General features: G+C 55.1%; 1 protein-coding gene across 1 annotated transcript in view; it reads left to right on the top strand.

Annotated features, from left to right (window-relative positions):
* Window positions 1-13,958, top strand: part of CARD11 (caspase recruitment domain family member 11) — a gene marked incomplete at its 3' end in the record, with an annotated part of 38,630 nt that extends 24,672 nt beyond the window's left edge. The window contains exons 16-25 of the mRNA XM_080703820.1: window positions 1,061-1,301; window positions 2,052-2,148; window positions 2,536-2,631; window positions 5,324-5,459; window positions 6,336-6,515; window positions 7,034-7,158; window positions 9,448-9,563; window positions 11,392-11,592; window positions 11,648-11,791; window positions 13,763-13,958. Coding sequence (XP_080559946.1) covers window positions 1,061-1,301; window positions 2,052-2,148; window positions 2,536-2,631; window positions 5,324-5,459; window positions 6,336-6,515; window positions 7,034-7,158; window positions 9,448-9,563; window positions 11,392-11,592; window positions 11,648-11,791; window positions 13,763-13,958 — 1,532 coding nt within the window. The remainder of the gene's footprint in view (window positions 1-1,060; window positions 1,302-2,051; window positions 2,149-2,535; window positions 2,632-5,323; window positions 5,460-6,335; window positions 6,516-7,033; window positions 7,159-9,447; window positions 9,564-11,391; window positions 11,593-11,647; window positions 11,792-13,762) is intronic.
* Window positions 13,959-14,216: the final 258 nt, after the last annotated feature.

The raw sequence follows: 14,216 nt of genomic DNA, 5'->3' as shown, positions 1-14,216 counted from the left end.
TCAAGGGGAATGAGGACTTATGCCCACCAAAGGTAATGTTTAAAAATGGCTCTAGCTGGATGTGGTGGCACACACCCATAATCCCCATACTTGGGAGGCTGAGACAGGAGGATCACAGGTTCAAGACCAACCTCAACAACTTAATGGGACCCTTGGCACTTAGCAAAATCCTTACCAAGAAAATAAAAATAAAAAGGGCTGGGGAGCCAGGCGTGGTGGGGCACGCTTGTAATCCCCGCGCTTGGGAGGCGGAGACAGGAGGATCGTGCAGGTTCGAAGCCAGCCTCGCTGGCTTAAAAGACCCTGTTTCCAAAATAAAAAATAAAAAAGGGGGGGGGCTGGGGATGTAGCTTGGAGGTAGAATTCCCTGAATTCAATCCTTGGTACCAAAAAGAAAAAAAGAAAAGAGAATAACCCATTGCAGAGTTATGTATGATGGTCCAAAACTCCAAACAATGCAAATGTGCACACAAACAAATAGAAAAAAAAAAGCATGTAATGTAGAAAATAGTATGCAGCCGTGAAAAGGAACACTACTGCCACGTTGCCACATAATGGATGAACGTCACAGACATAATGTTGAGGGACAGCGGCAAGAAGCAGAAACACTTCTGCAGTTTTGTTTCCCTGCTGTGCAGGGAGGTTCAGCTCAGTGAGGGCCATAGCAGTCGAGATAAAGGTAACCCTGGGGAAAGGTGTTGACAGAGAGGACTTGGGGTAGAGGCTACCCAAGCATACACATGTGTGGAAATTCATTGCATTTAAGAACGTGTGTGTTTTACTACATATAAGTTATGTATCAATTAAGTAAAAAACAAGAGTCATGTAATGGTAGGGAATGTACGGGGATTATAACAGAAATGATAATAAAGGCCATCATTGCAACTTGGCACAAATTTTAGCTCTGAGCTCCCTGGCAGCCAAGACACAAAGGAAAAGCCATCAACGGCATGGCTGCCCACTGATTAAGGTGGACGCCTTCTGCCTGGCCGCGAGCTCCAGAGCATCACCTGAGGGCGGCGGTCAGTGAGTCAGCTGTGTGGGGGTGTCTCCCTGCTAGGGTACCGGAAGCTGCTAAAAGACATGGAAGAGGGCCTCATCACATCCGGAGACTCCTTCTACATCCGGCTGAACCTGAACATCTCCAGCCAGCTGGACGCCTGTTCCCTGTCGCTGAAGTGCGATGATGTCGTGCACGTCCGGGACACCATGTACCAGGACAGACACGAGTGGTTGTGCGCGCGGGTCGACCCTTTCACAGACCACGACCTGGACGTGGGCACCATCCCCAGCTACAGCCGGTGAGGCCAGGGCCCTGGGGAGGCGCTGCAGGGCTGGCGGGGCTCTGGACAGCAGCAGAGGGGCTCCCAGAAGGCCCCACTGCCAGTTGAACCGTGCGGACCCCTCCCCCCGACGGCAGGAAGCTGTCCCTCCCTTTCACTTAAGTCTCAGCACCCCTCCAATCTACTGACGGCCACACTCGGGATCTTCTCCTCAAGTTCACAGCTCATGTCTTACCACGGGGCTCACCCCCGAGGCTGCCCAGGATGGAGTCCCCGGGCCTGTCACACGCAGCATCTCGGGAGTGTCTCTGAGCCCACAGCACCCTAGATCCTGATGGTGACCTGCAAGGCTCTCAGGCTGGCCCCCGAGGTGGCCATCCCCACACCACACTGGCAGGCCAGGAAGCTGAGACCCATAGCCACTGAGCCCTCGGTCACAGCCCCACAGCGAGGAAGGTCCAGACGCAATTCCACCACCCACAACTCTATCCCACCCTGACTCGGACCTGACTGCACCCCACAGCAATGCACCTGCCCCTGGCCCCCGCGCTAACCCTAGTCATGGCACTGACTTTAACCCTAACCACCAGCCACCCTGACCCTAGTGCTCACCCTAGCAATGCCCCTGGCCAGCCCCGAGTTCTCCCAGGAGTCCCTCAGGGTCTGCTCACACGTCCAGCAGCGTCCATGCGTAGGCCGGGTACGCCCTGCCCCACAGGCCCTGGCTTCTGTTCCAGCCCCTGAGAGTCCCCTGTCCCACCTCTCCAGGGCCCAGCAGCTCCTCCTGGTCAAGCTGCAACGCCTGATGCACCGGGGAAGCCGGGAGGAGGCGGACTCGGCCCACCACACCCTGAGGGCCCTGCGGGTAGGTGGCCCCAGCCCTGCGGGGTGAGGACAGGGGCTCACTGGGCCCACGGGCAGAATCCAGGAGTCCACCATATTGCCAAGCGGTGACTTGCAGGGCACAGCTCCCCAGGGAGGGACGGCATCCTGGAAGCAGCCCCATCCTCTGGCCCTCGCCGGCTCCCACGTTGCCAGGGGACAGCCAGGCTGCTGGAGTGTGCCTTTGCTCCTGCCCCTGTGGGAGCAGGCCTCCGTTCCCCAGCCTCCCTGCCTCCCCCCCGTCCCCAGCGCTTTGATGCAGCCACACCTGATGCTGCCACAGGGAGCATGTCACGTGTTCTGGGCAGCAGTCACCCTGAGGCGTGCTGCCTTCCCCGCTGGGTCTGACTGAGGGGTGAACTCATTTCAGAACACCCTGCAGCCCGAGGAGCCACTTTCAACAAGCGACCCCCGGGTCAGTCCCCGCCTCTCGAGAGCCAGTTTCCTCTTCGGCCAGCTCCTTCAGGTGAGGCCCTCTGGACGCCCACTGACCGTCTCACTCTGCTGCGACACCCCCTCCTGCTGCCAAGAAGAGGGGCCTGCACCAAGACAGCTTCCTGTCTATACAGCTCCAGGGCGCCTCAGTCCTGCCTACTCTCTCAGTGACAGGCGGGTCACGCTCCTGCTAGGAGCAAGTCCCACACTTGTAAAAGATTTGAGGAGGCCAGGCTCAGTAGCCCATGCCTGTAATCCTAGCACTTGGGAGGATGGGAGGATGGAGGATCAGCCTCAGGAACATAGTGAGACTCCCAGCAACCTAGTAGGACCCCGCTTCAAAACAAAAACTTAACATGGGCCAGGGGTATAGCTCAGCGGTAAACCTGGCCCCTGGGTTCAATCCCCGGGACCACAAAAATAAAAATATGTGAGGAAACTCAGCCAAAAGGGTTTAAACAAGTGAGCTATTAAAATATTAGTAGAAAAATCAGAGTGAACGGGCATAGTGGCACACGCTTGTGATCCCGGTACTTGGGAGGCTGAGACAGGAGGATTGCAGGCTCACAGCCAGCCTCAGCAATTTGGGGAGGCCCTCTGCAACTTAGTGAGACCCTGTTTCAAAATAAAAAATAGAGCTGAGGGTCTAGCTCGGAGGTAAAATGCCTGGGCTCATAAGAGTGTATCAGGAAAAGAAAACAAACATTCCAAATATTTAGGCCAGTTTAGTTCCTCGCATTTTTAATACTTTTTGGTACTGAGACTTAAACTCAGGGACATTCTACCTCTAGGCTACAATCCCCACACTCTTTTTATTTTTTATTTTAAAATAGGTTCTCAAGCTGGGCGTGGTGGCACACGCTTGTAATCCCAGCATTCGGGAGGCTGAGACTTGGAGGATCACGGTTCGTGGGCAGCCTCAGCTACCTAGTGAGACTCTCTGCAACTTAGTGAGACCCTGTTTCAAAATAAAGAATAAAATATAGGGCAGGGATGTAGCTTGGAGGTCAAATGCCCCTCGGTTCCATCTCCAGACCCGCAAAATAAAATAAAATAAATAAAACAGGTTCTCACTAAGTTGCTGAGGCTGATCTCAAGCCTGTGATCCTCCTTTCTCAGCCTCCTGAGTTCTAGGATTATAAGCATGTGCCACTAAATTTATCTGAGCATCCCAGCAACCAAGGAAAAATGAGAAACCCAGTAGGTTCTTACATCTTATCTATCTGTGGAAAGAAACATTTTAGCTCTTCAGGACCAGAAAATATTTTTCCCTTATACTTAACTCTAAAAGGAAAATAAATTTTTTTTTTTTTTGGGCACAGATCATTACATAGGGAATGTTGTCGCATATTGTGTGAGCTCCTCAGAAGTAATTTCACATAAACACAGAAGCATTCCTTGGAGCCATTTCTTCCCTCAGCAGTCAACACAAGCAAAGGCAACCCCTTAGCCTGGTGTGGTGGTGCACACTTGTTAATCCCAGTACTGGGGAGGCTGAAACAGGAAGATTGAAGGTTCAAGGCCAGCCTTGGCAATTTAGCGAGGCCCTCTGCAACTTAGTGAGACTGTGTTTCAAAATAAAAAATAAAGTAGGAGGTGTAGTTGGGAGGTAGAATGTCCCTGGGCTCAACCCCCAGTACTGCAAAAAGGAAAGGAGAGAAAGAGGAGGGAGGGGGAAGAAATGCATCCCATGAGCACACTTCCGTGTGGGTGCAACACCCATTAGCACCAGGGGGTCAAGGGTGGCACCCCGCTGCTCCACCCTGATGTTGAAACAGAGGAGGCTCGAAGGAATGGTTAGCAGCACGACTCCAAACCCTGAGAGGAGGCACAGACGGGTGCTGGTAAAGTTGGGTGGGTGGAGGGCATGGGCATTTATCAACTACCTGCCAACCACATCAGCCAAGAGCTGCAGCACTCAGCCATCTGCCAGGCAGCCCCTGTGTCTGCAGGGCCTGGCCCTGGACTCCCAGGGCAGAGCTGGGATTTGTGTACTGGGGATTGAACCCAGGGGCATCCTATGTCCAAGCTATACCCTCGGCCCTTTTACATTTTTTTTAATTATGTTGTTGTTGTTGTTGTTGCTGTTGTTGTTGTTGTTGTTGTTGCAACAGGATCTCACTAGTTTGATGAGAGTCTCTCTAAGTTTCTGAGGCTGGTCTTGAACCTGTGATCCTTCTATCTCAGCCTCCCAAAAACAGATTACAGATGTGGGCCACCATGCCCAGCTCAGAGCTGGGATTTGAACAGAGGCCTCACTTTGTCCGGGCTGAGGCAAACAAAGCAGCGCTGGGCGGTGGCACGCACCTGTGATCCCAAAACCTGGGAGGCTGAGACAGGAAGATCGCAGGCTTGAGGCCAGCCTTAGTAACTTAGTGAAACCCTGTTTCAGAATAGAAAGGGCTGACGGTGGGCATGGTGGCGCACGCTTGTAATCCCTGCTCTTGGGAGGCTGAGACAGGAGGATTGCATAGGTTCGAAGCCAGCTGTGCTGGCTTAAGAGACCCTGTTTCCAAATAAAAGTATAAAATAGGTCTGGGAGTGTAGCCTGGAGGTAGAAGGGTTTCCAGGAACCCCAGTACCACCAAAAATAAAAATAAAAAGGGCTGGCAGTATAGCTCAGGGGTAGAACGACCTTTGGCTCAATCCCAAGCACCAAAAAACAAAACCCAAAACACGCAGAAACAAAGCGCTGAGAACAGCTCTCCTGCCCATCCCTCCAGTTCGTCAGCAGGTCTGAGAACAAGTATAAGCGTATGAACAGCGATGAGCGGGTCCGCATCATCACCGGGAGCCCTCTGGGGAGCCTGGCCCGGTCCTCACTGGACGCCACCAAGCTCTTGACGGAGAAGCATGAAGGTGCGTGGTGACCGCCTGGCCACTGCAGGCTGCCTGGCCAGTCCTCCTAGGCACTCAGAGCCCACAGGCCCATGTTAGTTGGAGCTGCTTGCTGGGAAGTGTTCGTTGATTGATTTCTCTCCCCACTGAGTGCCTTTTAGCATTTATCTAGCCAGTGGGGGACCACCGGGTCCCCTGGGCCCATCCCTCTGCTGGTAGTCAGCCAGCCTCTCTGCACCTCGACCTGGCCAGGCCAGCCTCGCTCAGAGGCAGGGAGCCCCAGCACAGATTGCCAGAGGACAGGTGGGGCTTCCTCTGGGCCGGCCAGGCCAGGGAACATTGGCAAAGATAGGCCATCAATTTCTGGGAAATAGGTCCTCAGGCTGCGTGGAGCTGGCCTTACCATACCCCACCCCTGGGGCTCCACTCTGCTCCCCAGCACTGTCCAGAGGGGGCTTGGACAGGCAGAGCCAAGGCCAGGCAGTCACTTCCTGCCTGGTGAAGGCCCAAGGCCTTGCCTGGTGGCACCACCATCCTGCCAGCTGTGGTCCCCTTCCTTCATCCAGGGCCACCCTGAGCGCAGCTCTCCTCCTGCTCCTCCTCAGTCCCAGTTCACGCCCCCGCCTGACCATCTGCTAACGAGACCCCTTCCTTCAGAGCCCACTACGTCCCAGACTGCCTGGGCTCGTGCCGGTCATGTCCTTGGCTGTCCCCAAGATGGGCGCAGTCTCCTCAGGCCGTTCTTGGGCGCGTGAAACAGCCCCAGGAGCATCGGGAGCACTCTCTGAGAGCATCCCCCGAGCGTGCCCTCCTCCCTGGAAGGCTTCCAGGCTCCGGGGTCCTGAGGGAGCCTCCGGCTGGGGGGCTCTGACAGCCAGCCCTCCTGTCCCCTGCCAGAGCTGGACCCCGAGAGCGAGCTCAGCAGGAACCTGAGCCTCATCCCCTACAGCCTGGTGCGTGCCTTCCACTGTGAGCGCCGCCGGCCCGTCCTCTTCACGCCCACCATGCTGGCCAAGACGCTGGTCCAGAAGCTGCTCAACTCGGGAGGCGCCATGGAGTTCACCATCTGCAAGTCAGGTGAGCGCGGAGGGGCGGCCCGCAGTGGAGAGCCCTCCAGGGAGCAGCTCAAAGAGCCCAAGGGCACCGCCTCTGAGTTTGCAGGGGACAGGGAGCCCCGAGAGGGGCAGGCCAAGGCCACGGGGTTACCCCGGCGTTGCCCAGGATGGGGTTGCTAGCCTTGCACCTTGGGGCCTTGGGTGGAGAGCAGTCAAGCCATAGACGTGGGTCCATGCAGCAAAGGGACCAGACTGTGCACGTCACGCCCCTTACCCCGGCGTTGCCCAGGATGGGGTTGCTAGCCTTGCACCTTGGGGCCCTGGGTGCAGAGCAGTCGAGCCATAGACGTGGGTCCATGCAGCAAAGGACCGGACTGTGCATGTCACACCCTTGGCTGTCCGCCCCCCCACCATGGGCGTTCTTGGGTGCATGGAGCAGCCTTCCAGACTGTGGAGTCCAGGAGGGGACAGCGGGGCCTGAGAGGACGATCCAGCCCCAACCAAGACCACCACGCCAGCCTCAGGCCCCTCTCCCCACAGATATTATCACAAGAGAAGAGTTTCTCAAAAGGCAGAAAACGGAGACCATCATCTACTCCCGGGAGAAGAACTGTAATACATTCGAGTGTGTCCTGCCCGCCAACATCGAAGCCGTGGCGGCCAAGGTGAGGGCGGGCGCTCCCAGGCCAAACCTGCTTTTCCCCTCCTAGAGCTTGTTGTGGGGAGGCTCCCAGCCTCCGGCAGTGGAGGGCCTGAGTCAGCCCCATGGGGGACTGTGCCCTTGGGGGCAGCAGGACAGGTGCCACCCACTGACACTACTCCTGTGCCACGCTGGGTGTCAATGATACCTGTGGAGGCAGAGGCCGAGCTTTTAGGCAGCCTGGATAATCTGTTGAGATACTGAAAGTCTGGGCCCAGGCAAGGTGTGGTGGTGCACACCTGTAACCCCAGTCCTTGGGAGACTTGAGGATCACAGTTTCAAGGCCAGCCTCAGCAACTGAGAGCCTGTTTCAAATTAAAAGGGGCTGGGGATGTTGCTCAGAGGTGGAACAACAGTGGGTTCAATCCCCAGCAGAGAAGCACAGAGAGAGAGAAGAGAGAGGAGAAGAGAGGAGAGGAGAGGAGAGGAGAGGAGAGGAGAGGAGAGGAGAGGAGAGGAGAGGAGAGGAGAGAGAATATGAATGGGCCCAAGCCAGGCAGGTTGGTGCACACCTATAATCCCAGTTCTTGGGAGGCTGAGACAGGAAGCACAGGTCTAAGGACAGGCTGAACAACATAGCCAGACCCTGTCTCAAAAAATAAGTAAATAGCCAGTGTGGTGGCGCACACTTGTAATCTCAACATTCAGGAGACTGAGGCAGGAGGATGGCGGTTCACGGCCAGCCTCAACTACTTAGCGAGGCCCTTTATAAGTCAGTGAGACCCTGTTTCAAAATAAAGAATAAAATATAGGGCTGGGGTGTAGCTCAGAGGTAGAATGTCCCTGGGTTCCACCCCCAGTACTGCAAAACAAAAATAAATAAATAAATAAATAAATAAATAAATAGGTAGGTAGGTAGGTATTTAGGATGCCCCAGCTCTAGGTTCAATCCCTAGTATCACTACCAAAAGTAAAAGTCTGGGACCAAGAAGTTTAGGAAATTCTAATAGCCAGAGCAGAGAGAAAATGAGCAGGGTGATTGGGCCAATATGACTTCAGCTGAGGTAGAAATGCCACCCAGAAACCCTGTGGCATCAGAAGTCAGGGACAGGAGCAGCATCCAGACGGGAGCCCAGGGCCTCTGGCCACCTCTCCCTCTGTGCCTGGTACGGCTCCCTGGTGTGTGCACTGTGTGGGTTTATGCAACTACACACCTAGGACACGAGATTCACCTTCTGGTTCGATGCCAAGCTCAATGTTATTTTGTGTTTGTTTGTTTGCTTGTTTGTTTTGCAGTACTGGGCATGGAATTCAGGGGCATTCTACCTCTGAGCTATGCCCCCAGCCCTATATTTTTTAAATTTTTGTTTGTTTGTTTGTTTTTTGCTTCTTTGGTGGTACTGGGGGTGGAACCCAGGGGCTTTTCTACCTCTGGGCTATACTCCCAGACCTATTTTTTAAATATTTTATTTGGAAACAGAGTCTCACTAAGTTGCTGAGAGCCTCTCTAAGTAGGTGAGGCTGGCTTAAAACCTGTGTGATCCTCCTGTTTCGGCCTCCCAAGTGCAGGGAGTATAAGCGTGCGCCACCACACCAGGATTTCATTCTTTATTTTGAAACAGGGTCTCACTGAGTGGCAAAGAGCTTTACTAAGTATCTGAGGCTGTCCACAAACTGCAGTCCTCCTGTCTCAGCCTCCCAAATGCTGGGATTACAAGCATGCCCACCACGTCCCACTTCGATGTGTATGCCTTCAGCAAAGCAGGGGTCATCTTTTTCCGAAATGAAAAGCCCGTGGTTCAGAGCCCTGGAGATGCTCAAGCACCCACCAGCCCACCTCACCTCTCTGCTATTTTATACCTTCTTGCCTGGTACCAAACGCCCATCAAGGGCTGGGCAGGCAGGAGGCAGGTGTTTTTGTTTGTTTCATTTTGTTTTGGTTTTGGTATTAGGTGTTGAGCCCAGGGGTGGTCTACCTCTGTGCTACACCCCCAGCCCTCCTTATATTTTATTTTGAAATGTGGTGTCACTAAGTTGCTGAGCCTGGCTGACCTTGAACCTGCGATCCTCCCAAGTGCAGCAGCTATTTCACTAGAATCATTCTGGGGCCTACTCTGTGCATCACTGAGTGCATCACTGTGCGCAGGGGGGCATGGGAAGTACCAAGCGTGCAGAGTCTCAGCCCACGGTTACCAGGTCATGCCTTGGTCACTCCCTGGTCCAGCCAGTGCAGCGGGAGCCCAGCCCGCTCCCAGCGCCCACGTGGGCCGGGGAGGGTAGGGAGCCTCCACTAACCAGGCCACTGCACTCCTAGAACAAGCACTGTTTGCTGGAGGCCGGGATCAGCTGCGTGCGGGACCTGATTAAGTGCAAGATCTACCCAATTGTGCTCTGCATCCGCGTGTCCGAGAAGAACATCAAAAGGTTCAGGTAGGGCGGAGACCTGCCCTCTCGCCTCTCCCCCGCCAAGCCTCCTGGCTGCCTCCGCTCATCCCTCCACTGGGTCCTCCTTGGGAACAGGCCCCCAGTCCCTAATGGACGCAGCCCCTGACCTTGACGCCAGCCCACCCGTGTAGGACACTCCTGGTGGGGACAGGTGCTAGGAGGGAAGCTGTGTCTGGCCAGCTTGGGGGCATCTGGGGGAGCTGGCCAGACACAGCTGTGGATGCCCAAGGAGGCCGGGGTTTGAGCAGTGAGGGATGGAGGTGGGTCTGGACCACATCAAGGTGTGTTTGCCACCAGAATAATTGGCCACCTAATCCCAAGCAGGGCAGGGAGCCACCGGGGTTCTGAAGGTGCCCTCTCCCTGCCTGGGTGTGGCGACCCAGGCAAAGAGGGTGGTGCAGGACAGGGTCCCAGCTGAGGAACCCTGCTCACTCTGGCTCCCCACCCAGCCCACAGCCTGCAGGATTCTTCACAGGGCTGTGAGACTGGCTAGAAGGCGAGGTGGTGCTCAGGATGGGGGCTGAGAGACGGGGCAGTCTTGCCCTTGAGGGGCATCAGCCAGGGTCCCTGCCTGTCCTCCCCTGGCTGCGGAAAAAGCGCATGACCATTTCACAGAAGGGATAGCAGAGGCTAAGTGAGGTTAGGCCACTTCCTTCTTTCTCACCAGCATTTTCAAAGCGCCTGTGAGCGCCAGGCACTGGGGAACCCACAGCAACAAAGGCCAGAGTAACTCTCAGCGTTGACGAGGGCATTTGCAAGGGGTGGAGGCACCGGAACACTCCATGCCATTGGTGGGATGTAACATGGTGTGAAACAGTGCAGCCACTGGGGAAAACACAACGCTGTTCCCCCAAAACTAAACACAGAAGTACTGTATGGTCCAGCAATTCCACTTCTGGGTCTCTGCCCAAAGAAATTGAAAGCAGGATGTAAGGGGTATTTGCACACCCATATTTATAGCAGCAGCATGAATAGCCAAAAGACGGAAGCAGCCCAAGTGTCCATACCCCAAATGTGGTCTATATGTAAAATGGAATATGTAAAATGGAATAGTGTTGAAAAGGAAAGGCATTCTCACACCTGCTCCAACATGCCTGAGGAGGTTACGCTGAGTACAAAAACCAGTCACAAAAAGGACAGACACTGCAGTTCCTCTCACAGGAGGCCCCTGGAGTAGTTAAGTCCACAGGGACATAAGGTAGAATGGTGGTTACCAGGGGCTGGGGAGGAGGCGGAGAGTGAGTGTTTAGCAAGTACAGTTTCTGTCTGGGAAGATGGGGAAGTTCAGGACACTGGCTGTACAGCAATGAACGCTACAGAATCACACACTTAACAAAATAGATAAAGCCAGGCATGGTGGCACACACCTGTAATCCCAGTCCATGGGAGGCTGGAAGAGGAAGGATAGCTCAGGGTTGAGGCCATCACAGGATAACGGAAAAAGAACCTGTTTCAAAATACCAATAAAAAGGGCTGAGGATGTCGCTTAGAGATAGAACACCCCTGGGTTCAATCCTCAGCACACACATACACACACACTAACATATACACACATATGTACAGTAAAATGGTAAGTTTTATATTCATATATCATAATTAACAAAAAAATAACTCCTTAAAAATCTCCATGTGGGATTTCCACCGTGCACAGGGTGCTGAAAGTGGCCAGAGGAGCAGCTGGCGGGCGCAGCAGGGGCCCCGGGGGTCAGGTGGTCTTCCCTCCGGAGGCCCTCCTGGGGGCGGCAGGAAGTCCTGCAAGCCCCTGGGCTGGGGTCCGCCCCGCAGCCTCCCCACACCCCCATCTGTCCCCCAGGAAGCTGCTGCCCCTGCCGGAGACAGAGGAGGAGTTCCTGCGCGTGTGCCGGCTGAAGGAGAAGGAGCTGGAGGCTCTGCCCTGCCTGTACGCCACGGTGGAGGCCGAGATGTGGGGCAGTGTGGAGGAGCTGCTGCGGGTCATCAAAGACAGGATCGGCGAGGAGCAGCGCAAGACCATCTGGGTGGACGAGGACCAGCTGTGTGGAGGGCACCCAGTCTGAGCAGTCGCGGGGCAGGGGTCCTGCTGCCCACAGAGCCCCCGGGCTGGGGCCGCCTCCCGCCCACGATGGAGCGCCCACCGGGCTGGTGGAGCCGGGACACACACCCGGGGAGGAGCAGGGCACCGTCCACCCGCCCCAGGCTGCTGGCCGTAGTCAGGCCCTGCCGGCCGTGGCAGAGTAGGGCAGGCAGAGGGCACTGAGCACAGCCCAGCGCCCCTCCAAGTCAGCACAGCCATGGAGTATGAGGCCTGGGCCAGGTGTGCCCCGTGGGCGGGCCCTGGGGACACAGCAAGCACAGGCCGCGGAGGGAAGGTCGACTGTGCTCCTGTTTCTCTTGCATTAAAATCACCCCCGTTCTTTGTTTTCAACTTAGTAGTTCTTCATTTAAACCTGCCGTCTTCCGAAGCTGAATCCCACTCGCAACGAGCCGCACTGAGGCTGAGAAGGACTCAGGGCTCCCGTGTAGGATGGGGGTGTGGGGACCCAGCACCCCTAACTCCAGCTCCACTCACCTGTCCCTGGGTTTGTTCCTAGGGCCTCCTCTAGTCACTACCCAGGAGAATTTTACTGCCCCTACAGCAGGCAGGAAAGGCCTGTGGTTCTAGAACCTTCTTCTCCTTACCCACTTGATACAAACTCACCCAAGTATGGACCCCACTGGGCACATCCAGGCCAAGCCACTCATGCCCAACCCTGGGCACCAGGCCACATCTTCAGAGGCTGGAGGTCCCGGGAACAACTGCAAATTGACACCCCAGTGTCCACACTCCCCTCCTTCCTGCCAGGATCCTGATTCTGAGAACCCACATGCACAGCTAAGCCACCATCTGTCCCAGCATCCCTTGAAGCTGGGGGTAATCGAGGAAAGGTTTGCGGGGGGCAAAGGAAACAAGCAGCCCATCTCTGCAGTTTCCTGCCTGGGATGTAGATGTGGTGGCTGGACCTCTAGGAGTCACCTTGGAATTCTGAAGTGACCCTCAGGGTAGGAAGCTGGGGAGGATGGCGGAGCACAGAGACAGAGGAGCCAGAGCTGCTGGTGATGTTCGGAGCCCAGGGTGGCGGCTTGGGTTTCTTTTATTGCAGACAGAAAGAAATTTGTATCTCTTGTTAAGTGGCTATCTTGGTCCTCCATTATTTGTGGCCTAGGGCAATTCCTAATAAATATAAGAGAAGCCCTTTTCTCTATAGTTTTGAATAGCGTGGGTTGATCCTTCTGTTGGGCTTTCGCCGCATAATCAAGATATGAATTGTTAATAGGAGAACTGTGTCAATAAATATCTTGCCCTGAAAAAAAAAATACTGTACAGCCTGTAGCATATTTTGGCATTTTGACTCTCAGAAGATGAATTAGCACTGCAAAGCCCAGGTGGGGGGGTGGGAGTACACGGGGGCTGCAGAGGCGCCTCTGTCTCTCCTCCCCGCCTCAGAATCCATCTCCGCACCACTCAGGATCTGAGTCCGCCAGGGGGCCGAGCCCGCCTCTAAAACAGAAAGCAACACTCACGGAAGCCAGTTAGCACAGCCTCTGTCCTGTCTAAAACAGCCCCCAGAAACAGGCTGGACGTGCTGGGTCTGGAGAGGCCGCGATCGGAGGCCCGGCTGCAGGTGCTTAAGGCGGGATGAGCACCAGGCGGGGATGCAGGGCGGGGGGCCTTCCGCTTCCACCTTGTTAAAGGCTCAGTTGAACAGTAAGATTTCCCCAGGCCGAGGCCGTCCTGTCTCCACTTGAGAAGCTGTACCGGGGTGGGGACAGATGTGACTGGAAACATCCGGGTAAAAGGCTCCCTGGTTTATTTATATTTATTTCTTTAACTTCAGAATCCCCAGGCTTGCGGTGCAGAGTTGCCAAACTCCCGACTTGCGTAGCGTCTGAGAGGGACAGGGTGCTTGGGGGAGGGTATCTGAGAAGCGGTGCTGGGTTCCCTCCCCTGGCCATGCTAACCACGCGGGCTGGCTGGCATGCTTCTGCTAGGAGGGCGGGAAGGGTTTGCGCTGAAACCCCGGGGTCCGTGCGAGGATTTCAAAAGAGACCCCGACCTCGTCCCCTAACTTCTCCATTGCCAGCAAAGCCTGGGGCTGCCTAGAGAGCAGCGCCTGCCTTCAATGACTACACCAGGGCTCACGGTTGTGTTTTCTCTTTGGCTCCAGCCCAGGACTCAGGGAGGCTGCCCGAAGATGCACAGCGGGGTTTAACTGTCCATACTTGAGTCTGAAGCCCGGGGCTCTGGCAGGGAGCCTGTGCCCGGCTGATAAGGCCAGCGACGGCGCTCGGTCCTCCCACCCCCCACGGCTGCCCGTCACGCAGCTAACCATGAGAGGCGAGCCCCGGGAAATTGTGTTATAACTGTATGTCTGCACTTTTCAGAGGAGAAAGTCCAGGCTTTCTCAGGTTCCCAAAGGATCCTGTCATCTCCAAAAAAGTTAAAAGCCATCGCGCTTAGGTTTGGCAAATATTAGCAACTATCTTTTGAACTCCTGCTCTCTGTCAAGTGCCGTGTAAATGTAATTTTACTTACTTATCCCCAAACTCTTCTCCTCTTTATATGGGAGAAGAGCTCAGAGAGGTTAAGTAATTTGACCAAGGTCACAGAGCTGCCCAGCT

The sequence above is a fragment of the Muscardinus avellanarius genome (genome assembly GCF_963383645.1).
Source record: "Muscardinus avellanarius genome assembly, chromosome: 10".
NCBI classification, from domain to species: Eukaryota; Metazoa; Chordata; class Mammalia; order Rodentia; family Gliridae; genus Muscardinus; species Muscardinus avellanarius.
The sequence above is the reverse complement of the archived record's forward strand: the minus strand, read 5'-3'. Positions and strand labels throughout refer to the sequence as shown.